Source organism: Clinocottus analis, unplaced genomic scaffold (assembly GCF_023055335.1).
Source record: "Clinocottus analis isolate CAN_PGR_092001 unplaced genomic scaffold, fCliAna1.0.p SCAF_21, whole genome shotgun sequence".
NCBI lineage: Eukaryota > Metazoa > Chordata > Actinopteri > Perciformes > Cottidae > Clinocottus > Clinocottus analis.
The window spans coordinates 12,123,604-12,151,440 of NW_027175943.1; the positions used below are offsets into that span (position 1 = coordinate 12,123,604).

Here is a 27,837-nt window from a genome sequence, read left to right on the forward strand (position 1 = left end):
ATTTCAACCTTCCTGGGCTTATCCTTTGTGCTCCTACAGTTCCCGATCGCCAACGCCTGCCGAATTAAGGCGCGCTCGTGGTTGCTCCTGGCCTACCTGGCAACAACTGACCCCGCAAAACATTCGGCGCTATAGGTTCTGAGTATGTGACCTTGCTTGGGCGCACGAGAAGGTTCACTCCCTTGATTCCACACTCTGTTTAAAGCAAAGAGTGCCTATTCAGCACAGCCTGAGAAGACCTTTCTCCCAGGCTCCCCTCAGCATCTTGATCACTTTACAACCACCGCTGACTGTTTCCGTCTATCTTTCTTAACTACTCGTCTCTCGGTTCTCCTCAGCATCCGCTCCAACTTTATTTCGCCCTTACTTTTCCCGATGAGACCTCTGCACTGGAAATAACAAAACCAAAGAAACAAAATTCCTTCGGAGCGCCAAAAGAAAGTTGAGTTATGTCAATATGTTTGTCATGCCAACGCAAACACAATCCCTGTCTCCGTGCACCAGGAGATTGTATCGCTCTCCTGCCTCTTGTTTTTTTTTATTCTTCCCTGAATCTTTGTCCCTGGCCTGTACCGACATGTCTCAACACAGCCAGAGCCCTGTTGTGTCGCAGAGCGATATCCTGTTGTGGTGGTGGTGGTGGTTGAAGGGGGAGGGAAGGTTAGGTTTAGGGAGCTGACAGGTTTACCACACAGGTGCGAGAGCATCCCAACATTTTAAAATGCACGCTAAGACACTGTTTAAGGTGTTATGACGGGGCAGTCGGGCCGACAGTACAGAACTTACTGAAGCATCAATGGTAATCCTCAGATTGTGCAGCCAGTTCCTCAGAATAATGACGCAAGTTCTTCTTTCAAGAGTTGGCATTTTGCGTCAGCGCTCGGCAGTCACACAGGTCTTGTGACCGATTTCTGCCTGTTTCCAATTGTGGCCTGAAAGTGGACCACAATGCACTGGGACAACACGATATCTTTTTAACAGATAAGTCAAAAAAACAAAACAACGATGGCATAAGAGGGAGGCTGAGAAGAAAAGAGCTCTATTTAAAAGTAACTCTATTATGAATATGTGACGCTGAAGTGACCACCGGCGGCATTTTACTGCATTGAAAAGAAGGTTCCCTTTTGACCAGCTGTTGTTGATGGATTAAGGCGAATAGTCATTAGCCCCGAGGGACTAGTAAACTAAAGCTAAAGGTTGGAGCTAATTACCAGCGGAGCGCTCTGGTCTGTTTTTTTTAGAAGATGCTGATGAAACGGGATCCTTGAAGAAAGTGACGCTTGGGTCGAAGCCAGAGGGCATTGATGGAATCCCAACAAAAGTAAATGTAGAACAGAGTCGAGGCGCCTCTTTCTCTCACCATAGATATGGGGGATGAGAGTCTGGGGAGCTTTCACTCCTTATGCACTCAGTCGTTCTCTGTTTTAGTATCTTGTGGTTATCTAAATGAGGTTTGTAGTTCTGCAGGGAAACGCTGAATCCCGTTCAGAATGCCGCTGTTTTTATTTCTCTCTTCTCTCTAAGTGGCTCAAAACCTCAAGGGTGTGACACACATGAGCTTTTCTCACCTTTGGCTTCTTGTTATCTACATCATTGTGATGCACCTTGGCACGCTGAACACACTATCAAACAAAAATCGAGATAAACGGGGTAGTTAATGCCCCCGTCAGCTGTGGCACGGGAAATCCGCTTAAACCAGGTAATTCCTATTTGTATTAAATCAATTGAATTCAGTATGGACTTAAAAGTTGAGAGGAAATAAAAAATGCCTATTTAACCCCTTTAGCCCACATACCTGTTCATATTGTGCACCTGTTTGATAATACATGTGAAAACAAAATATCCCCTGCCCCCTCTATTTTCTTATATGAAAATTGAATCTTTTCTTCCTGTAAAAAAATAAATAAATGAGCGCCTGCTCACGTAAGCGAGACATCAGTCAGTGCAACTTTTAGTGACAAGCGAGCTGTGTGGAGCAAAAGTCCTTTGTAGCTCCAAATCCAGCATCATTCTGAACCCGCCCACTTTTTAGGGGTCCAATCAAATGCGGAGGATTCTATTTACTTCCCTTGTGTAACTGTACGCCGCTTAAATATTCTGTTTCATTGGGAAAACACTCTATGGACATTTTTTCTTTTAGCCACAAGACTGGTAGCTTCAGAAATGCAACGTTTGGCTGCGTTCACCATCTGGTTGCTAACTTTGTCCGTCTGTTTGTTTATGTACAAATATTTACTAGTGCTGCTTTTAAATTGCCTACGATGGAAATAGCCGCGTATGTTTTTGCTGCAGCTCGAGTAAAAGTCTTGCTATCAGCAACAGCCCTCAAAAGCCCATTGAGTCCAGCTGTCGGTTATCTCTCTGCACAAAGACCCTCATAGACGCAGGAACAGCGAGGCATCGCCACACGGCTGGAGTTAGAAACGCTGGAGGAAAGCGCCAAGCTAAGCACTTGCTGGGCTGGAACTCACTGACCCTTTTCTCAGGAAGGAGCCACAGTTAGATCTTGGATCAACACATCTTTTCTTTTTTCTTTTTTTTCACGAGTGGACAAACAACTGATACATCCCACCAGCATGTTTTCATTTAGGGCCTCAGTGCCCCACACTGCAGCACACTCAAAAACATCCCGTGTGTGTGTGTGTGTGTGTGTGTGTGTGTGTGTGTGTGTGTGTGTGTGTGTGTGTGGAAGGGGGGGGGCGCGTGAACTGCTCTCCTGTTACCACAGCAGAAACCAAGGGGGCAATTTAGACATTTGGTAGACATTTGGTGCTGAAGCGAGGGGGAATTTTCAAACCTGATCGTGTGAGTAAGTTACGTCTCGCTGTCCTATTAAATGACAAGATATTAAATACATACGCATGTCTGTGTCAGAGCCACCAACTCTCACGCTTTCGCTGTGTGACACACGCTTTTTCATGTTTTCACACGCTCACACGCCACACAACCAATATCTCACGCCCAAAAAAAAGTCCGGGGCGCGTTCGTTCCCTTTCAAACTCCCCGACAATAGATGGCGCTAAGGAGCTCATCTGTAAACCTATTCGCTGCATAGACATCCTGTTTACCCCAAACAGACAGTCGCGGGACTGTGTCCGCAACTGTGGGACCGTCGGCAGAGAGGAGCAGAGAGACGGAGGTATCGGGCTCTGAAGTCTCACGCATTGAACGTGACCGTCACTCAATGGTCTTAAGTCACGCCCTCCCGACACACAGCTGTTCGCGGCGGTGCGCATTTCTCGTGCCCTTCCCCCCCGTCAACAAAATCTCACGCCAAGGTTTTTTGAAAAGTTGGCAGCTCTGCTGTGTGGCAGACACCTGGCCTGCATCTCAGTTGGCACCTCTGGGTCACGCTAACGACAATCATCGTGACTGGATGTCAATCTGTCCCTTGTTTGAGGGGAAAACACAAACATCTGTCCTTCGTCTCGCCCCACCATCATCAGCCTCTTTGTGCACCTGTACATATTTAAATTGATCTCATTATTCTGAGTGTTAATGGAGCAGCTGTAATGTTAGCGTAGCTTAGCGCCGATCAATCTGAACTGCATTCAGAAAAACATACAATCTTAAAGTTGATTTGGGACGACAGACCTGACAAAGCATGAATTTAGACTTTTTATATTGTGAGGGAGTTACTTTGAAATTCTTTTGATCCGTTTCATATTTTTTTTGTAGTAGACTAGTTTAAATCAGCTGACTGCCTCTTGTTGTCTTCATGGAGGTCGTCTCCGGTGAGTCTTGTGCAAGTTGCGCGAAGAAACACAAATATCCAACATTTGGGGCGTCAACCTCGACGCGAGAGGTCAAATGTGCATTGTTTCCCCCCGTGGGAGGGACCGTGGGGGGATTTTGTCTCTGAAATAAATCACCCAACAAAGTGCATGCCTTAAAACTTTACTCAACTTTTTTTTTTTTTTAAATCCCCGCCACCGCAAAGAGCAAATTTATGCAAAGGTTAAGTATTTTTATTCTGCAGGAGCCGTAACCTCAAATGTCAAGTGTAGCGGGAAAATGCATCGTCATTAGGTTACCCATCCATAAACATGGCTGCATCTTCAGCGGGGGTTTGCTGATTGGCGTATCAAGGGGTGCATGCGGTGTCCTGCTGGGCAGAGGAAGGGGGGTCACCGGGTGGGGGGGGGCTTAGTTGTGTCGCTGCTGGCTCAGAGTGTCAGTGGGCGATAAGGCAGAGGAGGTTCACGAAGCCTGACTTGTGTGTGTGAGCTCCGTTGTTTCTTTGCTGTCGTTTGAGTTTGGAAAAGACGAGCGGGCAGAATCCAGAGCAGGTCGGGTTGGGACTTTTACCAGATTCAGGGAGTCAAAGTTCGCCAAAGCTCGTGATGACAACAGTGCTTTTTTGTTTTTGCGTTGATGTATTCAACTTTGACTGTGAAAATTAGATTCACAAGCTGTTTTTTAAAAGTCAGAGCTGGAACCGGGAGGTGCTTAGCTTAGCTTAGCTTAGCATTGCATTAAGACTGGAAGCAAAGGGGAAACGGTCAGTCTGACGAACGAAACAGAAAAACACGCTCAAGACTTCCTTATGTCTGTGCGTAACATGCAGAGCGTGGGCTTGATATTCATCTTCTCACCTCATTCTCAGAAAAAAATCACATAAGTGTTATTTCTCCAAAATATATACTAAACTTTCTCTTCAATGCCCATCATCACGATAAACATTAAGTACAGCATGAAGGCTCAATGCCAGTTATTATTATTGATTTCCTTCTGGACACCTCTACTGCTTTCAGTGCCTACACTTCATGCACCTGAACCAGTTTCATACGGGACTTTTACTCCAACTGGCCCTTCTGGCTCACTTCACTCGCACTTCACTTCACTCGCACTTCACTTCACGTGCCGCGACAACTACTTTCACTGAAGTGCTGAACTCAATTCAGTGTGATACTTGTCTTCATTCAAACTTTCCCTCAACCTTTTTATATTGTAACTGACACTACACTTTCTTGCACTCATTGTATTTCAACCGCCACTTCAACTTCTTTCAGTTATTTAAAAAAAAAATGTTTTGAGGACACATTAAAAAAAACTTTAGTTTTTTTTATGCTATGGACAAGTTTTCATGGCACTGTTGCTCCATGTCATTTATCTTTTTTTTCCAGGTTAGAAAATCTTTATTTCAAATACAACTGGGATGGTATTAATATTAGAAATGATTCAACATTATCCAAGTATATGTGAGTGCAGTCACATCAAAATCTGGCACAATATTGGTTTAGGCTTCTCGACAACAGCCAGTGTAACAATACATATTTAATCAAAACGTATCCGTACGCCGACCTGATCGTAGTTTTAATAGAAAGTCACCTGACTCTAATACTGTGTGTCTGCACGCTGTCGCCTGTGTACACTGTGTGCTTCAGCTGCAATAAGACGAGCCCAACAATGACTGCACACCACGCTTAGTCATGAAAGCTGCAGAGTGTGTGTGTGTGTGTGTGTGTGTGTGTGTGTGTGTGTGTGTGTGTAGTTGGAGCAGGATGAGTGAGGGGGACAGAACAACAACAGCAGGGGGGAGGAAGAGAAAACAAAATAAAGAAAAAAGAAGAGCAGACACAGGAAGGTCAGAGCGCACAGGAAGCGTTGAGGCTTCCAGAACTCAGCCAGAGCGCGTTGTTGTGGGTTTTTTTGGGTCTTCTACGGTCTGAGGACTTTGTTTTTCAGCCTCGGCCTCTTTCTCGCCTCAGAGATCACGAGACGGTTCCCCATACCAGCGAGCGTTAAAAAAACCTGCTGCCGGTCTGTTTGTGGAAGAGAGAAAACGTCTCTGAGGCTTTGGACGCACTTGTTTTGAATTCAGGAAGGAAACCGACACGAAGGATGTTACAATCAGCTGTTGACTTGGTTCTCGCCGGCGTGTTCGCGATGGTTTTTGTGGTCGTTTTAAAACTGTATTTGTGGATTTTCGCTTCTTTTTTTCCTCTTCTTAGAGGTGTAGCATTCATATTTCAATTTTGTTTTGCTTCATTGACAACTTTCTAATGAAGTTACGATAATAATTTGAATACATACACCTTGTTCAAGTCAACACATTTCTCTTTGGGGATGAATGAAGTAAATATCTCCTCACAGACATGGTAAGTCCCTGAGAATGCCATATTGATGTCAAACACATTAATATTCAGATTAATGTGAATGTAAGCTCTCTACAATCACATACTGAATGTCATAGTGGTGTTATAGTCTCTTTCTACTGCAGGAACACTGCACCCAGGAGTGTTTGTAACCCTTTATCTGCTTTGCATACATCGTAAACCAGCTCTAAATTGAGTTACTGCGCCGTGGCTCCTGGCTCTTTATACCTCGTCACATTTAAGTCGTCATATTTACGCTATTTGCGTGAAAATAATGAACCCGACCTTCAAGCCAGTAACAGCCCTCTGTCTGAGTTCTGAAGGAAATATCGCTAATGAAGGTTAAACTTCAACACACGAGCGCTGGATTGTTAATGAGTGACTGTTTTCGGGGCCTCGTAGCCTTTTTTCCTGGTCGACCGATACAGATACTGCACACGTGATCATGTGTAAACACCCGGTGCGGCGTTGTGACGGGTTTGAAGAAGCGGCCCAACAGGTAAAGCACTACATTTGTTATTGAATTACAAGGATGAAATTATAGATGGGCCTGACATTGACAACCCGGAGAGGCGATGCCTGCTTTTCAGGTTTCAAGTATAGCTTCTCCCTTTTTAAGATGAGTCATGAGTTGTCAATGCACTCCATTACGCAGGAAGATAAAACTAGCATGGAACAATAAAACCAACGTCTGAGGAGTCGGGTTTAATGCAATGACACAACTGGTCATTCCCATAGAATTTCTTCCATAGTTTGTATATGTGTGTACATGCACATGTATGTACATATACTTGTGTATGTACGTGTGTAGATTTACTGTCATATGCACAGATAACAGACAGTTATTCTATACAATGAAACGCTTATTTTGCTCGGTCCTAACAATAAACTTCAGATAAAAAATGAATAAGAAAATAAGTCACAAAATATAAAAGATAAAACTTGTAGATATAACTTATAAATTTACGTATGTATGCGAGACGATTGTGAATTTGTTTTAAAAAGTGCATGCTCAGACAGATAGTGTGGCAAACACCTGTGTTCACATTGAATATAAGAACCGGAGTCACATTTACATTTTTACATCCATCAAATGAAACTGAAAGTCCTCATCAGACTGACGGCGGCGTCCTCCAGTTCTAAGTCACTTGTAAACTCACTGACTGCCGCCTAGTTTCTACACCCAGTGAACTCGTTGCGTGCTTCCAGCGCTGGTTTCTTCTCCTGCTCTGTGATTATGCCCTATCACTCTCTCGCTCGCTCGCTCTCTCACTCTGCTGCCTGGTCAGAAGCTGCCAGACTGTCTGTCAGCCCATGGCCTCGTCCCTCAGGGGACAAAGCTCCCGTTCTTCCTGGGGAAAGCCCCCGCCCTGGCTGAATTCTCTCTTTCGCCTACGGGTGCAGCGCAGGGAGGTGGGGGGGGGGAAGGTGGAGAAAGAGCATAGAGAAGGGTTAGGTTGAACCGATGTGGCTTTTTAAAAGCCGATACAGATATTTCAATTTCACAAAATTTTGACTTTTGGTCAGTGGCTTTTTTGTTGTTGTCTTATTTCCCGGGTTTAAAACTCAAAATAGCGTCTGTTCAGCCACCTCCACCGATAGCTGCCTCGTACACGCACACATATCGGCCTCACTGGGAGGAGGAGGAGGGAGGGGAGGTGGGGGGAATGGCGGCGTACATGAGAGAAATGTGCTGAGCGACGGTGGCGGACCGTTGAATTATGGAGAAAAACATAATTAAGTGAGGTGCAGAGTGACGGGGCAGAGCGCTGACTTTTGCATCTGGCTTGTCACGGTGTGTGTGTGTGGGGGGGGGAGGGGCCAGAGAAGGAGCGTCCTGCAGCTGAAAGGTCACGGCCTCTATCGCTAAATGTACTGTATGCTCAGCGACCGCCACGGTCCTTGAGCAGGACGTTGACCCGTCCCGGCTCTTTGCTCTCGCCACGTCGGGTGCTGTTGACTCGATCGAACGTTTGCTCCGCTCCACTTTTTTAGTTTCTGCCGCTCCGGCCAAGCTTTGCTTTCACAAACACCTTCGCAACTTACAAAGACGACGAGGGCAGATGCGCCGCTGGATATTAGTAGTTATTTTTGAAAACAATAGGGTCCTTCATGTCAGACTAAAGCTGAATTCTCATTTCTAGCTGGTGACTCTTTATTTTTCTATCTGGCAGATTTAGGCCGAGCTAGCTAGCTAATGAAGCTAACGTTTGAGTTGGTTGAACAAACTGTGTCCAGTTGACATTTTAACATTTTCAGCTGACTCATCCAAAAACAAGAATCTCAAATGTGCAGTTGTTGGGTACAGACAGGATTTGGTGCTAAATGAGGAAGGCTAATGCTAACGGGGCAAACGCAAAAAGTCAACATACTCGCCAATGAAGAAAACAGCATTGTTCTTGTATTGGCATGAACTTCGGTGTGTGTGTGTTTTTTTATGGTGTGAGGTGGAAGTTCAACCTCAGCTCCTAATATCAGGCCATAATAAACTGTGTATCCCCAATACAGACTCTTAAACACACTCGTACTCAGTGGTTGCTAATGGCTTACGTCATATTTTGTATTATTGGATGAAAAGCTAATTTGGATTTATTAAAATACCGTTCAAAAGTTTGGGGTCACTTAGAAAATGTTCTTATTTTTCAAAGAAAAGACTTTTTTTAATGAAGATAACATTAAATAAATCAGGAATATACTCTATACATTGTTTATGTAGTAAATGACTATTGTAGGTGGAAATGTCTGTTTTTTAATGACATATCTACACAGGTGTATAGAGGCTCATCTCCAGCAGCTTTCACTCCAGTGGTCTCGTGGTACATTGTGTTCGCTAATCGCCTTAGAAGACAAATTGTGCAAAAGAAAAACTTGTGCAATGATGTTACACAGCTGAAAACCGTTCTGCTGGTGAGAGAAGCTATAACACTGGCCTTCCTTTGAGCGAGTTGAGTATCTGGAGCATCACATTTGTGGGTTACATTATAAAAAGAAAGAACTTTCATGTGAAACTCGCCAGTCTAGTCTTGTTCTTAGAAATTAAAGTTACTCTATGTGAGAATTTGCAAAGGAACTGAAAATGTGTCTGATTGACTTTTTGAACGGTAGTGTACAATTAACTTTTTTCATTTAAAAGACTGCCGGGTTGAGTCGGTCCAAACTCAGCTCTCTGCTGGCAGGAGTCACGTCTGCGATCGTCTCTCTTGTTTCTGAACAACAAACAACACCAAACAGAGTCCTGTAGCTATGGGGACTTGTCACGGTGCCGTTTGTGGCAACATTGTTGGTTTCGATTCAGGAAGACGCGCTGCGCTGTCTGGACAAAACTGATCGAGTCATGATACTCGCCGTTATTATTATTTTTTTTAAGGAGAGGTAGATTTCCTGTTCTGATCGTCAAACACACCTCAAGATGATACCAGAGGATACAGGTGAAAAGTCCTGTGTATCCTTACTGTATAAACCCAATACAGTTCATATAAATCCAATGAAGGCCCCGCCCCCTTGCTGTTTCCCAGTGGAGTCTTAAAGATGTCCACAGACTCGATGTGACTTGGGTCAGCGGCCGGTTTGGCGTTGCCACATACCGTCCAGTAAGCAGCTGACTAACGCGCCGTCGCCGTCCGTGTGATGTTTGGCGGTCGGAGGAGGGAGACTGAACTGTGGATGCACTCTGCCTTCGCTCAGGAAGTGGAAGAAGAATGCAGTGTGTATTTGTGCTGAGGCGGCTAGAAAGACTTTTGTTCCTTGTGTGGATTTGCATGTTCGTTTCTATGCTTGGTTGCACGCATGTGCGTGCACAGATGAGTGTTGTGGACCCACATGGGTGCGCATGCAGGTAGGCTATATCCATCCAGTAAGTGCAGAGACATGTATATGAATGGGTTATGTATATTTATTATGTGTGGGTTATGAAACTTCAATAAGTGTGTGTGTGTGTGTGTGTGTGTGTAGATGTAAGATAGGCTCACGTCCAGGGACTTTCTGTTTTGCCTCTCTCCCAGCACGACGCTGTAGTTAAATGTTTATTGCGGGGGTCACAGAATACTATCCAAGAGCAGCTTATACTGCGCCTCAGTGCTGAGTCTCAGGTTATAGTGTGTGTGTGTGTGTGTGTGTGTGTGTGTGGGGGGTGGCAGGGAGGAGGGGGGGGTTCAGACTCAAACCTGGCAACGCCACTGTGACAACCGGGCTTCAACCACTGCGTCCGGCTGCTGTTCTCCAGGAAGCGGCTCCATCGTGAAACGCGTCGTCATCTTCCATTTCTCTCTTTGTGTGAGTCAAACAAAGACACGAGCAGCGCGCTTCAGAGATGATTCACAATGATTATGAACTGTAGATCAGGCGTCAACACATTTTATTTTACTTCAAAATGTTGAGCGTTTTTTCCAAACTACCTTTAACTAAATGAATCCTAACTGTCCTCGTGAGGAGTTGGTTTGTGGTTTTTTAGTAACATTTCATCCCGATATGATTTCATATTGTCCACCCAAGAAGAACACCCTTACTGTACGCACCTGTGAGTGAGAGGCCTTTGCTCTCTCTCTCTCTCTCTCTCTCTCTCTCTCTCTCTCTCTCTCTCTCTCTCTCTCTCTCTCCCCATGGCCTCGGCTCGCTCCACCGCAGCACCTCTACTTCCCTCCCGCCTGCGCCCGTCTGCGTCTGCTGTCACGTGACCTGCTTAACCTCAGCGTTCTTAAAATAGCGCACTGTGCACAGCAAGCCGGAACCATTTTTTCTTTTTTTTTTTTTTAAATGTTTTTTTTGTTGTTGTTTAGTTTTAAGGAAGGGCCCCACCACCGGAGGGTAATTGGCCGATACCGGCGTCACTTCCTGGAAGTGGGGTCAGGGCTCTGAGAGCGAGCGCCCGGGTGGAAATAGAGGTGACTGACCGGAGGCTTGTCTTTACCAGAGGCCGACTTCAAGCGGACAAAAGAAGTGCAGTAAGAGATCAGGGCCTGTTGCAGTAATTACCAGCACCAGCACCCCCTCCTCCCTTTGCGAGGGGGTGCGATGAATTGACAGAAACAATGACTCAGCCTTAGAATGGACAGAAATTGATTTTCTGCACACACAAAAATAAAATAAAAGGTTAAACGAGCGGGGCGCTTTCTCTCTCTCGCTGCAGAGGTTGTTTTTGTTTTTGGCTCCTTCTGCCTTCGAGACGAAGACACAAACAACAAAAGTAGCAGAAGTCAATGGGAAAGTTTGTGATGGACATACCTTGATGTTGTTGTTTTTTTTTTCTTCTTCCCCATTAAAAAGAAGAAATAAAAGCTGTCTGGCTGTCAGGAAGGTGAAGTCAAAGCCTCCATTGATTGTCTGTCGGTCTTTGCACTTGTCTTCATCTTTTGAGACACAATGGACAGAAATCACACACGCTGCTGCCGTGGAAGGTGTGTGTGTGTGTGTGTGAGAGAGGGTGTGGAGAGGGGAGGGGGGGTCCAGCAGAACACACTATGAAAGAACCAAGTCTTCCATCCCCTTTAACACACACACACGCACACACACACACACACACAGCAGACAACAGACAACACAACCTCTTGTGATGCATTCCTTTGTGACGTCAAACCCGCTGCCTCTGGGCGACCGAGCTCTGCACAGGATGTCAAAGAGAGGGAGAGAGAGAGACACAGACAAAGACATAGACAACAAAGAGAGGACGAGAGGGGATCGTTCATACGTGTGGAAAAAAGTTCAAGAAAGTCTCGAGAGGATTCCTTTCAGCGAAACACACGGTCGAAAGCAGAAGGAAGAGCGCCGAGCCCAGAAAGTCAGAAAGTGACTGCAAATAGCAGGAGTCTTACTTCCCTATAATAAGTGGAATTCTTTGCAGCCTCTCCTCCCTTGCGTTTGATGGGCGGCCTTGCCCCCGCGCGATGCCCAGCCCGCCAACAAAGGGGAAGAGCGGCGCGGCGGGCCGATCGGACCGAGGCATGTGATACAGAGTCACACGCACCGCAGCGACCGACGGCCTCGGCGGTGCGTTTCTATTTTCATGGAAAACAAAGCCTTCCAACGCCGAGCGTGGTCGCCCGGCGCTGGCTGGTTCCCAAGATGTGTTTACTTATAGGGTTATTGCATTTCACAGCGTATACTTTTCTCATTTTGGATTTTTGCCGCTTGCGTCTATGTTTAGAGGCCCATTCCCGAGCGTCCGTCATCCGTGTCTGATTGATCCGTTATGCCGTCCCTCCATGTCAATAAGGTTAATCGGTCTCATTCTGCGCTCTAAATGAGCACGGCGAGGTCAAGAGATGGCTTCGCCGGAGAGTGTCACATTATGTCATTAGTTCCTCTGCATTTTAATGACTTTATTCAAATGTGTAGTTAGAAGCTGAAACGCATTGAAATACATGTAATCTAGAAGTCTAAAATAAGACATCCTGTGTGCAACCTGCAAATCAGCAGATCTGCTTTCACTGGGGTCATCTGGTTTACACACACGTCAACACATTGGGCAACTCCAGTGCCATTCTGCAAGTGTATGCTAGTCTGATTATGTTGTTATTTTTTCTAAAACATTTGGGACGCTGCACGCTGGTGTACTACATCTGTACTGTACTGAGTGTGAAGCCTTATATATTCACATTATAATATGTCTTTATCTATGTTACTATTCCCCTTGCACACGTGCCAATATTGCACAGATTTTACAAGTATTTCTGTGTGCAGACGCGTGCAGAGCCTCCAGTTTCTCACTCACAATGAGGCTTGCAACTGAAGCGATCCCTGCGGAGCTTAAATGGTCTTTCTGTGTCTGCACCATAATCATGCATCTCTTCACGCAGTAAGATGATCCCCTCTGACAACAAAACGCTGACAAGCAACATTGTTATTGGTCCATTTAACTCCGGCACTTCTGCGCTTTGTTCGGGTTACTCGACGCGGAGTTACTGGACTCGGTCGGGCTGCTTCCTTTCACTTAAACTGCGTTATTGTAGTTTTCATTAAGGCCGCGGGACGTCACTCCAGCTGTGCGTCAACAGGTGATTTGTTGCTTTCTGCTCGCTGTTGACGCCACATTAGAACGTGTTCGACGGAGCGACTGAGAAGATCTTTTGTCCCGGCAGCAGTTTGATTTTTTAATGAACACCTCTAGTTGTGTTTTTTAGATTTAAATTTACTATCTTTCTATGTTGATTGTGTGTCTTGTTGTCTTGTTTCATATGGTTTGTTTTTGTAATGTGTTTTTTTTGTATGTTGTGCACTGTGAACCTTGTCTGATGTCTCTGGTGACAAATGAGTTTTCCCCACTGGGGATTAATAGTTAGTTATCTATCTCTCTATCTCTCTTTCTCTCTCTAGTGTGAAGAAAATATATTTAAAAATGGTTGCTATTAGGAAAAATGTTGAAATTAGTTCATTAAATTGCATATTTTAATAGTGAATTTTAATGTATTTTTTGGACACTGTGCTTCAATTATATATTTTATCCAATTTATGAATATGATGTTCTTTTTCTGAATATTTATTTGATATGATCCTGTAGCTGCTTCACAATAAAAGCCTCTTTGTGGTTCTAGTGGTGGGGAGCTTTTAATCTGAAGCCGCAGCAGCAGGATGTGTATTTTTTACGTAACGCAGCAGCTACTGGACGCTGAGCATTCATTTTCAAAATGGCGCTTCCTCTCTTTTGGCCCATTTGACCACGTGGTGTGATGGAAAAAAACATAGCACAGGATATTTTGTTGTCACTGCCAGTGTGAGTTGTCGTCACATGAAGACAAACGGAAGTGAGAAAATAATATCTGGCTCAAAGAAAACTCTTGCAGTGTTTAGTTTTATTTTAACCCCGTATTTTAACTTTTAAACCTTCCTCCCTTCCCTTCCAGTCCTTCTGGCTCAGCCCATCGAGAATGAATGTATAGAGGGTCTGACGTTGAAGATCACAGACTTTGGCCTGGCGAGGGAGTGGCACAAGACCACCAAGATGAGCACCGCCGGCACCTACGCCTGGATGGCCCCCGAGGTCATCAAGTCCTCCACCTTCTCCAAGGGCAGCGACGTCTGGAGGTGAGCGCTCTAAATCCGGCGAGGAATGTCTAGGTGCAATGAGCAATATACACATACACGTTATGTCAAAGCCGTCTTGAACAGATACCGACTGACATTAGCACGCTAACCAGCTAGCTATGGCCCATCCTGTCTTGTGACGTCACTTCCTGGTTCCAGCGTCCAGTTTGTCCACAACGAGAGACGTTGAAGAAGTAACTCTTTTAGGGTTACACTAATGCAAATTACATTTAGAATACAAATAAAGTTTTATTATGTATATAGATGTAATGATACAAATTGGAAATATCATCATAAATAAGTTTTATGGTGTAATACTAGCTGTGAGCTGTAAACTATGCATGGAGAAGTGGACGTAGTCGCCGTGACGTCACTCATTGGTTTTATAGAGAGATCTTGGATAACGGCCATCTTGGCTTTTTGCAACCAGTATACAGGAAGTGACCATATTTGGGCGGCAGAGGAGTGACCGGTCAGTCATAAGGTAGCATACCGTGCTTTATGGTCTATTTGACTCTAAATGGGACCCTCATTTACTGAAGAAGACTTGAAACTAGCAACTAACAACAATGTAAAACAACAATGTTTTTCCGAGGGACTAATTAGACGCTTCGGACACTTCCGCATCGTCTTCACTCTTCAGAACCCGGAGGTTGCCTTCCTGGTATAAATATATATAACCAGCAGTGTGTAGAGCGGCGGTCTGCAGGACGGACAGTGGACGCCCGCTGGGGACAGAAGGCGCAGATCGACGTGGAGGGGGGAGAGGCTGAAAGTGCTCGGAGAAGTGATGGTGGGAGACGAGAGTGATGTTGAGAATGATGGATTGCAGCGAGGCCCGACCGCGGCCACGTGACGGCGCCTCTTCAAAGGGCTGCTCTGTGCTTTGTTGTGGGACATCTGTACTGCACACTGTCCCATTGTCCCCGACACAGACGGAGAAGGAGGCCACACACCAGACCTGACCACAGCCCTTTATCTGGGAATAGCTCTGTGTGTGTACGTGTGTGATATGTGTGCACATGTCCGAGTGTGTTTGGCCACATCTACACAGAAAGAAGAGTCCCTTGATTATGGTTTGTGGTTTTATAATGATGACTCAAACGACTGTGTGATTTGTCGAGAGGAGAGTCAAGATGGCTTTTGTTTTTTTTTGTGCCAGATATGAATTAGCATGTGGGATGAAGCGAGCGGGGCTGTTTTTGCCCAACAGTAGGGAACAAGATAAACAATTTATTATACGGTAATACACACTCACGGCTGTGCTGCGCAGTGGTTATAGCAGTTACCCTCATATGCTATGGTGTAATTTATAATCCTGTGGATTTGGACCATTTAATCCACTCTTAAATGGGTCTTTGCAGCCCCACACAAGAGCCTATGTAGAACCAATTGAACACGCTGTTACAGGGAACCTTTTTCAAAGCGTCCTTGAGAACATCAAAAAAGGGTTCTGCTATGGTGCAAGCTACTTAAGGAATTTTCTGGTGCATTAAGGAACCCTTTTTAGTCAGAGTGTGTATTTTTTTTAACTACCTTATGGGTTCAGTGTCATCATACTAATACAGACACACACACACATCCTCTCAGTCTCCATCTCCCCGTCCATCAACAACAAACCCACGAAAGCTCATTTTCACAGCAAATCGCAGCACAAATCTGGAGAACGCCAAAAAGAAAGAAAAAGAGAATGTAGTGGGCGGAGCTCTGAGAATGAAGGGCAATCTTTGTTCTACTATTCTTTTCCCTCGTCGGTCCGCGGGCCGCGCGTCCCCCTTAAAGCCGCCACGTGAAGACAAGGGGAGCGGCGCTCCGGCGCAGTCGCAGTGTGTGTAAGTTGTAATTAAAGAGCTAAAATAAAATAAAAGGCTGCGGCCTGCGCTCTCCCCTTAGCGAGCCTCCACAGTGTGTTCAGTCAGGTCCAGGCAAGGGCTAATTGACGGGGTTTGGATCCAAGTCCTGCGCCACGCTTCATCTTCATTGGGACACAAGGCTGCTCCCATTGTGTGGGCTCGAAAGGCGTGCGTGTGTGTGTGTGTGCGTGTGTGTGTGTCTACGACTTTAGCAAGCACATGTTTCACCAAAGCAAAAATGTTCCATTGCACAAAATGTGTCTGTACCGGCCGCTGCATGACTGACCGTGTGATGTGAAGGGAAGGAGTAGAAAGATGTCGAGCGCTGTGTCGACGACCCGAGGTGGTGTCAGAACTGAATTAACCAACAAGCCATCACATGCAGTATTTAAATCCTCATTTTGTGATGCATTGGTTATCTGTTCTGCAAATGTGTTCGTAGGCATTAGACACAAATGCTGTTAATAGTGTCAGACTTGGCACATTTCATGTAGCACAAGTAAATGAATTCAGTCGGGATTAATCCCGTTTTAATTTAGATCACATTTATTTTTACATTTAGCATTTGAAATGATGGTTGCACTTGGAGTTGACAAGGTAGTACATAATGTACCGACATACTGTTTAATTTTAACCTCTAAACTTAAGAGTTCATAAGGAGTTCTTAAAAAATAATAATCCAAATGTACCAAAACACTGGCAATGATTTTGGGGTAGATAATGAGAAAATATGTAAAAAATGTAAATCACACCCTCTAAAAGTTTATATATATATATATATATATATATATATATATATATATATATATATATATATATATATATATATATATATATACTTCTACAAACATTGCTATAGTGTGAAAAATGCTTTGACCGTTAAAACGTTGTGCACATTTGACGATTATCCTGGCTTCTTTCATTTTGCACTTCCTGCTTCAAAGTAAAAGCCCTCACATCGTCACCTTATGAGACGTTGACTGTGAAGCCGCTGCAGGAGGTACTGAGTTCACATCGACAGCTTACAGATGTGGAAACGGTCTCATGGCAGCGGTCTAGAAAGTAAAAACAGTTGTGACATTATAATTCTTGCTTTTGTGTATTGACACTGCAGTGGTCTGATTCAATATTCTAAAACAACATAGCAAAAATGCTGACAGTGCAATACTGTCTGTCTTGTAAAAACACGGTACAAAGTGTGTTTTCTCAGAAGATATCTTGTGTCTAATTTTGGTCTGAGTGTACTGCCTCATGCCCCCCCTCTCTCCTCCAGCTATGGTGTTCTGCTGTGGGAGCTGCTAACGGGAGAGGCCCCCTACAAAGGAATCGATGGACTCGCCGTCGCCTACGGAGTCGCCGTCAACAAGCTCACCCTGCCCATCCCCTCCACGTGCCCCGAACCCTTCGCTCTGCTCATGTCAGGTGAGACGCCCGACTCCACTATTTACGCAATATGACTTTCAGTTCAGCGGTGTGGGAGTAACTCTAGCGTGAGATCCAATCGGTGTCCCCGGCACGCTCTTCTCCCTTCCATTTCCCCAAAGCTTGGGTTTGAAATTGAGAAAAACATAGCGCTGCGTGCCGTTAATAACGCGGCCGCGGAGAGGAAGTGCTTTGTGCCGCGGCGTCCTTGTGCAACGTGTTTGTGTTCTTCCTTTGTCCGCTTTCAAGTTGAAAATAAAAGTCACCTGGGCACTTTCTGACATGACACCTTTGCCAAAAAAAAAGGTAGACGCGGACAGATAGCAGTCTTTCCGCTTCGCCTCTTCACGTCTGCTGGTTGTGTTTCTAAAAAAAAAAAACCATAAGGAAAAAAAGAGATCAGTGCACAACACCACCGATAGCCACCTCAGAGGATTAATTAATTATCGGATTGGTTTTTGATCTGCTTGTAATGCAGCAAATTATGCAAAACCCCCCCGCAGCAAGTTAATTAAGCATACCACTTTGAATAAGTGATCAGCTTGACTCTAGATTACGCTCACACAAGTGCCTCTAGTATGTGTAAATAAAAACGAGAGGCGGCGCGAGATACTCACTGGGCACGGGGGGGTGTGACGCTCGCGTCGTAGAAAGCAACTTGACCCTATTTGAAGTCTTAATATTGTAATGAACGCCTGTTCATTGAAATACCCCTCCCTTCCCCCTTCCCACCATGCACCACTTCTGAGAGTGTGTGTGTGTGTGTGTGTGTGTGTGTGAGCTACTTCCTGCTTTCAGGTCCCTTGATTCAAGGACAAGCTAAAAAGAAGTGAAACTGCTGAAAAAAGTGAATTAGGTTGAATTTGATATCAGATTTCTTTCCACTCGTTTTAAGGAAGCGACTAAATAACACTATTTATTTTCCAATGCAATGTTGCTTCATATCCATGTTTCTCTGCTTGATCCCACTGCTTCCTTCTATTATTTTTTCATTATTTGTGCATGCAGTAGAGTGTAGAAGTAAAAACCTTGTATCTGTAGTGCTGCAGTATGGACCCTGTGACTGACGTGTGTGTGTGTGTGTGTGTGTGTGTGTTACAGAGTGCTGGGATCAGGACCCCCACCGCAGACCCAATTTCAGCTCCATCCTGGTCCAGCTCACGGCCCTGGAGCAGCAGGTGAAGGAGGAGATGCCGCAGGAGTCCTTCCACTCCCTGCAGGAGGACTGGAAGCTGGAGATCCAGGACATGTTCGATGAACTCCGGGCTAAAGAGAAGGTAGGAGGCAGGGATTGAGTAGAGTAACCATTTGTGTTCCTTTTTTTTTGTGCCCCCATGTTTGTTAGTTGGTACAAACTAGAGAGAGCCTTTCACTTTCCAGGTGGCCTGCAGGCCACCGTAGTTTAGTCTCTTTTAACTTTGAGCTTGGTATTATGGCCGTCGCCATCTTGTTTTTTAAATTTTTTTTATACTTGATATTTTATTTAGTCATTTCTACAACAACAACAAAATATGTCACTCAGTGGTGAGAAAGAATACAAGAAACCAACCATGCGTCTGGCCAAAAGCGCCACAAAGAAACCAACCAGGTAAATGAGTAAAAAATATAATAATACACCAAAACAATCGCCATCTTGTTTTTTAACGATTTTAAAATGACATGACGGGTTGAAATACAGTCAAACCCTGAATAAAACATTTTAAGGCGACCAAAATGTTGCAATGAACTGAAACCACACAGTGAAAGGGTTAAAGTTGAAACACTAAAACGCGGACGACTCCAATGCTGGACAACGGCGTGGTAGCGACCTGTCATTCACAAGGTAGCCCCGCCCTAAAGCATGCCCTGCTTTATGGTCTATTTTAAGCTTAACCTCTCGATGCCCCTAAATGCTACACACATTTTAAATGTATAGCAAGCCAAGCTATTGTTATTGGTATAAAAAATAGCAATTCTTGCTAACCTTACATTTCATTTTGACAAAAATAGATAGAATAAATCTGGTATCTGTGGCTGTTGCAGGACAGTAATAAAACCTTCCAATCATTTCATTATGTATGATATAATGATTAGACGTGTTACGCACTGTGTGCACAATGTGCACTCTTGCACATTAAGGCAATAGCCATGTTTGTTCATTTCGGGGGAGTGGCTTCGGAGGGAGCCAACCTTTGTAGCTAGTGCCGTTAGCAACGCTCGGCTGGCTTTTTGTGGTTGGATCATTTTCTAAAATCTAGCAAACCTTTGCCAGTGTTACATAATCAAGCTTCAATGTAGAAGCCCAGACATACACTGCAACTTTTTAATCTGCGCCGCCGCCTTCAAACACGAATCTGTGGAACATCGACTCAAATGTCAAGTTGTTGAGCTGCGAGTCCTGTCGCCATTAATGCTCTCAAAGATTTAATTGCAACCCCGACGCCTCAGCGGCTCATCTCGCTCCGCGAACCTCCTTCACACACGATTGTCACGACCCGCTCCGATTTAAGAAACCCCTCCAACCTGTCCCTCCTCTCCTCCGCCATCAGGAGCTGCGATGCCGCGAGGAGGAGCTGAAGCAAGCGGCCGTGGAGCAGAAGTCCCACGAGGAGTTCCTGCGGCAGCGCGAGCAGCAGCTGGCCCAGTGGGAGCAGGACGTGTTCGAGCGCGAGCTCAGCCTCCTCATCCTGCATCTGAACCAGAACCAGAACCAGGAGAAGCCCAACGTCAAGAAAAGGAAGGGCACCTTCAAGAAGCACAAGCTCAAGTGCAAGAACGGGGAGAAGATCGGCATGCCTCAAGGTGTGTGTGTGTGTGTGTGTGTGTGTGTGTGTGTGTGTGTGTGTGTGTGTGTGTGAACTGTTTTTTGAGTTGTTCCGTCAGAAATCTAACTACTAGCCGGATTGTGTCAGCCAACTGTGTTGACGAGAAATTCCATTTCAAGGGCCATTACTGGCTCCGTCTCAAAAAGCAGCAAAAACAACAACAGGCACAGAAAAAAAAATAGGAGAGAGCAGCAAGGAGGAAGCGAGGGAGAGAGAGTTTTTTTGGTGCAACTGTAATTTGGTAGCTCGGCTTTGCTGAAGGTTCCTATCAGGACGGGACTGAGGTTCAGCTTTAACGGCTGATTTTTATTTGATTTCCTTTAGAAAATTAGGCTGCAGATTTCCTCCTGGGGTTACTTTCATTTCCGATTTTGACGACCTCAGACCTGTTCCCTTGCCCGGAGACCGATTCCAGACCACCGTGAGACATTTTGGTGGCTTAAGGTGGAGCTCAGGCTGACACTGACCAACACTCAGCAGCTCCTTATGCATCCTCCACTATCGTAAAGTCCCACAGACCGCTGCAGTTCACATGCAGTGTGTTTTCTATGCGTGTGTATGTGTGTGTGAGTGTATTTTAGGCAGAGCAAGCATGCGTAAATACATTGTGTGTGTGTGTGTGTGTGTGTTGTGGTTAGGCCTTTCCCAGCAGCAGCAGGGCGGTGGTGTGGTGGTGTGGTGGGGGGTTGATGAGTGGGGAGCGTGAGCCAACCACGCCTTGTTACTTCCTGTCTATGGATACACTGCTGGCTGGCCTCTCTTCATTTTCTCACTCTCTCTCTCGCTCTCCCCCCCTCTTTCTTTTTAGGTATCCCTCCCTCTCTCCTCTCGTCTCTCGTCTCCCTTCTAGCTCCCTAGTCTATGTTTGCATTATCCTCCGAACTAGCCATCTACTGTCTGACTCCCTTTCATTTCTCTCTTCCACTCTTCACCAATATTATTTGCACTTTTTCCTCATGCTGAGTTAAAAGACGGAGTGAGGCTTTGCGGTTGCATCACACATTTTCACAGTCCAGTTAACATTTAACACAGTATTCGCTTCTTTTGCTGGCTCACCAGCAAGCTTGTTTAGCAACGCCATTTCACTGTCAACCAACAAGTACTCGCTAATGCTTGGCAGCTAATGCTACGAGTGAACAAGCAAATTACACTTATTTTATTACATCAATTGACTAATTGACACACTCAAGATACTGACATTCTTTCCATGAATTTATAATTTGTGCAATTGATATCAAACCTCGTAATTAATTAATTACCTCAAAGGAATAGCGATATCTCTTTTGTTTCATTTGTTGGTGCCTTCTTGACACTCATTATAGACCTCTGCCTTTAATGAAACTTTAGGTTTCTGCGAGTCATTTAGTCATTCCAGAGCACTAACCGTTGATTAAAAGGGAAGGAATTACCTATTACCCTCTTTCTGGGTACAAATTACAGATTGAGGGCAGAACATGGATAGATTGAGAGCACATTCATTGGAGGTAATTGTTCATAATTTGAGGGCATAAATGACTAATTTAATGAATAGTGTGTTAGATTAGATTTTTCCCCTGATGCTCACCAGGCAGTGAAGCTCATTATTAGCGGTATAGCTTGCTACTGCTGCTACATGTTAGTGGTTACTGCTAATGGCTAATTGCTCTTCAGACAAACCATTCCTCAAATTAGCATTCAAGGTAATGTAACCATTAGTCACTTCAAAGTTTCCCTTCTGACACCCACTGGGGTCCTGAAGCCTGTTATTAGCAGTGTTAGCTGCTGGCAAGCAGCAGCGGTTGCATGCTGTTAGTCACAGCTAAGTTACATACACACTAACATACATACATAGATACACGCATGCTTAACTATAGGAAATATTAAAACAATTTGTTGCAACTTAAATAGTCCAGAATGTGAAGTAGAGGGAGGAAACCCCAAACTTGTGCGTGTTTTTTGTGTTGGCGTCTGCCATCCAGGTGGTCTCACATCTGTTCTGTGTATGTCTGTGTGTTGCAGATTTCATCCACAAGATCACGGTGCAGGCTTCCCCGGGCCTGGAGAAGAGGCGGAACTCCCCCGATTTGGGTTCGGGCTCCTCGCCCTCCTTCGGCCCGCGTTTCCGTGCCATCCAGCGTGAGTGCGCCGCTTCTTCCCCCCTCTTCTTCTTTTTCGGATGCAACACACAGGTGCTGCGCGTGTATTTCCAGAGACATTTGGAGAGGAAAAAAAAAACAAGAATGTGGGATCGCTCGCCTTCCTGTACACACACACACACACACACACACACACACACACACACACACACACACACACACACACACTCTGTTGCAACATTACGCCTCTTCCAAATTCTCTCCTTTCATGTGCTCTCAACCACCCACTCGTCTTTTTTGTCCATGTTTCCCTGTTGGCCCCCTCTCGCTCCCTCTTCCTGCTTTACCTCTCTCTCTCTCTCTCTCTCTCTCTCTCTCTCTCTCTCTCTCTCTCTCTCTCTCTCTCTCTCTCTCTCTCTCTCTCTCTCACACACACACCCTTTTCCACTGTCCAAATATTATCTGACTTCCTCCCAGCGGCTCAGCACTTCTCAGCAGCTTTTTTCCCCCCACTGCAGCCCAGCTCTGCTCCCTCCCTCCCTCCCTCCCTCCCTCCCTCCCTCTCCTCCCTCCCGCTCCTGCTTCCCACCCCTTGCCTGCAGTTTCCTCCTTGCTCCAGCGGGTGGAGCCATTGAGCTGCATTTTGCAGGCAGAAGGAGGCCACAGTTTTATATGCATGTAGTGGCTACAGTGCGGTTTACTGAATTAAAAATACGCAGGGAGGAATTCGCTGCTCCAGTGGAAGGATGGCGAGAGGGGGGTTGCAGCAGCGGCAGAGATTTACAATACTCTTTTCTGCTTGTCAGGCTCCCAGACAAACACCCGAGATTGTTTCCCTTCGAAAGGGAAATTGTAGCCAGTGGGTCACGGGCCGTCTTAACCAAAACCCAAAAGGAAATTTGTGGTGTAGCAACAGTTAGTGAAAGGGATTTTTCTCTTCTAAACAATTACCCGAAGGGAGGGTTGACATAAAAAGCACAAATTGCAGTGAAACATTTATTCGTAAAAGTGGTTAGTAAATCTCAAACATCTGCCAGCTTCTTTTATTCATCCAGACGAGGGCTGATTTTCTTTACTTGCTAATGACTTTCCTTAATGACTACCACTAAGCCATGAGTGTGTCTGTCATTAAAATGTGTTTAGTGGGTATTTATGCTTGCCCTCGCAGTCGCGAGCAGTGATGTATCGCTCGGGCCTCCCTGACTTATTTGTCTAGAGAACTGCCAAATTGATTTGCATTAGTCCACAGAGTTCAATTCGACAGGAACTTTTGTTGTAACGACAACGAGTACAGGAGGGCACAATGAATCCTCCTGAATGAGCGTCTCACAAGTGACTCCTCTCGTTGTGCCGCGTTCTACTGAATTGGATCCCAAGGAAATGAAACCGTCCCGTATTTCTCAGGGACTTTTTTTGAACTCCTGGATTGGAGCAGTTAGCATTTTTAGCACGTCGGCATGCTGGCAGCCGCGCTCGTGGATATCGCTATATTCATTATTTTTTTTCTGTCTGCGTGGGGGCCAGATTAGTTTTGGTTGTTGAGCTTTTCTCTTAGTCCTTTTCATCGTTCCAGTTCCTGAGGTATAGAAGTCTCTACATTTTTGTCTGATGACGTAAAATGCTAACCTTTTTTTAGCGACGTAGCTGTAGGGATGGCAGGTCGGTCAGTCGGTACCTCAACAATGTTTCAATGGATTGGGGATTGAATTTGCTACAGACATCCACACTTCCTAAGGGGGTGAACCATACAGAGTTGCTGATCCTCCAAATTTTTCTCTAAGTTAGATTTTTAAAAAAAAGAAAAGAAGAAATCTTCTCTCGTCCAGAGAAGTAGCAAATTTCTCACCCGAGTGATTGTAGCAAACGTTGGTACAGACATTCATGTCCCCTTTAGGATGAATTGTAACAACTGAAGTGATTTTGTATATAAGAGTAACACAAGTAATGACCGTTAAAAGCCTCACAGGGTTTGAGGTTGTCTTGGGAATCTACTTTCCCAAAGACCAATTAGATTGATTTATTAGCAGTTACCAAATGACACTGAAGACTAAAGTTAATTGTCTTGTTTAATTTTGATTCAAGTAAAAAAAAAAAAAAGACTCTGGATTTTTGCCCAATTCTTCCCACGCTACCTAACAAAACTCCTTTTTTTCCAGGATAAGTGAAAAACGCTGTCCTCCAGCTCATCCACTTTGTCTTCACCGGCTGCCATTTGATCACGAGTGCCAGCTCCTCAATAGCTCTTTAGCTATTTCCATCATCAGCTCCGGAAATGAAAACAACCCAAATGTGTTAAAAAAAAATGTTTTTCACTGCTTGCCTGATTAATCTAGATGTATTAGCCGAGACTATTTTAAGATGGTGAACATAAACCTGCTAAGCGTCAGCGTGCTCGCATTTTTATCTCTGAGCATTGCACACCTTCTTACTTCCCACTACGTACTGGATCAGTATGAACCGCACACTGCTTCTTCTTCTAAATGAACAATTAAGTGTGACGGTACCAGCACACTGTTCACTCTGAAGTGGGCCATGGTGGTGGTCGCCCAGCGGCACCACATGTTGAGAATCAAAATGGTTACTTTCTTGCCTGAAAATATTTTGGAAGCCTAACAACGTGACATAAAAAAAAAAAAACACACACAATGACGAGCCGTATTTTTTCCGCCACATGCAGAATGATTATCAAGAGAAAATCGAGAGAAACAGCACATGATGACATCAACGGTGACACGTGGGAGAGGAACACTCTGGGAAGGAGCTTGCTGAAATTGCACCGCTGTCACTCGCCCCTGACCTCAGTGTCTGCTTTGAAAACATTGTGCTGGAGAGTGAGAGGCAGAGTGCATCCGCCAGTGAAGCACACAGTCCAAAGGAAATAATACCACATGGCCATTCAGAGAGCATGTTTACCTTTTCCCCAAATGCGCCACCAAAACTCAGTGAAACCAAACCGACGCTTTAAAAGTGTTCCTCCCTGGCATTTGCGTTACATTCCTCTTTTCTCACTTCTTTCTGACGAACAAGCCAGGTGTGATTGTTGCGCTGGCTCCATAAGGCCTTCGGAAGGGTGTGATGGGATCTGTATGTTTAACCTAGCGTAATGCCGCACCTGCTGAGTGTAAATGAACGATGGCGTGGCGCGAGGGGTTTGGCGGGCGGAGAGGTGCTGCTCGCGCCTGGTTGAAGCGTGTGAAAAGCAGGTGAAATCCCAACTTTCGCTTTGCACCTCATTTCCCATCTCTTCGTGGAGGGGATTTTTGGCTCCTTCTCCCACTTTTCGCCCCGCAAACCGCTTCGGAGGTTACCCGCTATGCTATATGCACGCGAAGAGGTGATCTTCACACTGTTTTGGTGTCAATTAGGACCCGAGCTCTGCAGAAATAAGAGCTGAGAAAAGCTGCATTGAAGTCACATGAATTCTAGCCGGAGTTGTTAATTCTTTTAACAATGCATCTCATTATGATACAGCGGTGTGCATACTAATGACACGTCTCCCGTTTTCTCCCGCAGTTAGTCCCGGTGACAACAGCAGATCGTTCGGTCTGAGCCCGGTTTGGCCCCTCGAGGCCCCTTCTCATAAACAAGGCAATGGAGACCTGAGGTTGGTCCCCCACTGGAGGCCCCAGAGCCCGAAAAGTCCCAAAAGCCCCAAAGTCCTGCGCCTCAGTCCCCAGGAAAGCAGGTACAGCAGCACTTTCCTCTGGCAAGTAAACATTTGAAAAATGGTGCATTCAATCACGCTCAACGTTACCGTGCTTGAATATCTTGTCATGCTTTTGGCGTTTTCAGTCTGTCGATGAGGGCCAAGCTCCTGGATTCAGACAGCAATGTGAGGGGGGAATCCAAGGATGACTTTGAGGAGTACAGACCCTCCGCGCCAACCCCTCCCCCGGCTCAGAACGGTATCTGACACCCTCCATCACCGGCTTAACCGCCAGCCGCAGATCTTCCATTAGCCACTGTTTCAACTCACACTGTCATGACTGTGAATTATGCATAACCGCTAAATGAATAATAAATGGCTCGTCTCTTTCTCCTTCTCTGTCTCTTTATAACTTTCAAAAAACAACGTTTTTCTCTCTCTCTCTCTCTCTCTGCAGGCTCCTCGGCGAAGGACAGCCTGCGGCTTCCGCTACCTCAGCGAGACTCGGCCGGCGAGGAAGGGTGCTCCTCCCCGGCCGGCTCCCCCAGGCCAGAGAGGGGATCCCACGGTGGCCTCGTTAAGAGCACCCACCAGGCCCTGCTGGCCGGTGGTTCCCTCCTGGCCTCCGTAGTACTGGGTCGCTGCCTGGATATTCCCCCAAGGGTGCCCCCTCGAACTAACCTCCCATCCCTAGAGAGCCGCACCCCCTCCGAACCGGAGATCTCCGCCCCGATGCCGCTCATTTCTGACCCCCCGGTGGTGGACGATCTCGTCACCTTGTCCCCCTCCGAGTTGCTCCCCAAGCCGCTTTTGGATTTGGCTCTGCAGTACCACGAGCTGAGGCCCCTGCCCCTGACGCCGCCTCCACCGAACCCCCGCGAGAGGAGCATCCACCGGATGCCGCACAGTCCGCACTGCCACAGGAACCCGCTGCAGCATGGCAAGACCAGCCCGGGGGAGTGGACCCCGACTTCCCATGCGACTAACGGGGAGCTGGCCTGTGAGGCCTGGGAGCACAAAGCTGACCGGAGGAGGAGGTCATGCCAAGGCCTGCAGGCCGCTCAGCTAGGTCGGTCTGACAGCTTCACCTTAAAGGGGCCACACCACCGGTCAATGTCACTTATTTCTCACATTTTTACTCGCTACAAATGCTCACTGGGATTGAAGAAGTCTGTGTATCCACAAGACAGGTTGTAGCAAAAAATTCAACCACGTTGCATTGTAGGAAGTGTAGGAAGTCCAGTGTTTTGGGAGCATGGCTCATACAAGAGGTCAAAGGTTGAATATCTTGACTTTATTATTACTATTATTATCTTTATTATCATCTGTTTTTTGCAACTTCATGTTTTTACTCATTACTAAATCACTGGATTGCCCCTTTAAATTACAGCCTCCTCTCCAAATTGGATCCATGATTTGTTATTTTAATTTATTTCCATTATTCATCCGCATTTCCTCAAGAGCACTAAGCATGTTTTTAGGAGGCCCCTCACTGTAATTGGATCCAACCTTGAATATTGTACATTTTCAGCATGGCAATGTTCCCTTCACAGTTCTTGCAGAATAATTATTGTACCTTTTTTTTTTTTTTTGCAAGATCCTTTTTGGCAAAAGGGAGGCTTCAATGCGGCACAAGCTTTTTCATTTACATCAAAGCTCGTCTTCAGCTATTTGCATATCTCAGACACCAGCTGCCCCCTCCCCACACTTCCCTGCTAATACTTGCTAAACAAAGCTAGCATCCAATCTTCTTTTGTTTTTCCTCTTTCAAGCCGGGGTTCTCTTTTATTGCAAAGTTGGAGATGAATGCAAAACATCCGGGGGCAACAGCTGAGGTCCTGCAGACAGAAAAAGTCCCGAATTCAAAATTGCTAATAATCTATTATTGACTTCACCACCACCACGGCGTCGACTCTCTACAGC

At 45.6% G+C, this 27,837-nt stretch overlaps 1 protein-coding gene across 1 annotated transcript in view; it reads left to right on the forward strand.

Annotated features, from left to right (window-relative positions):
• Window positions 1-27,837, forward strand: part of LOC137792124 (mitogen-activated protein kinase kinase kinase 11) — a 40,628-nt gene that overhangs the window by 2,775 nt on the left and 10,016 nt on the right. Inside the window, exons 2-9 of the mRNA XM_068587605.1 lie at window positions 13,934-14,114; window positions 17,241-17,389; window positions 18,491-18,666; window positions 19,918-20,170; window positions 22,192-22,308; window positions 25,782-25,953; window positions 26,061-26,173; window positions 26,372-26,983. Of these exons, the coding sequence (XP_068443706.1) occupies window positions 13,934-14,114; window positions 17,241-17,389; window positions 18,491-18,666; window positions 19,918-20,170; window positions 22,192-22,308; window positions 25,782-25,953; window positions 26,061-26,173; window positions 26,372-26,983 (1,773 nt within the window). The remainder of the gene's footprint in view (window positions 1-13,933; window positions 14,115-17,240; window positions 17,390-18,490; window positions 18,667-19,917; window positions 20,171-22,191; window positions 22,309-25,781; window positions 25,954-26,060; window positions 26,174-26,371; window positions 26,984-27,837) is intronic.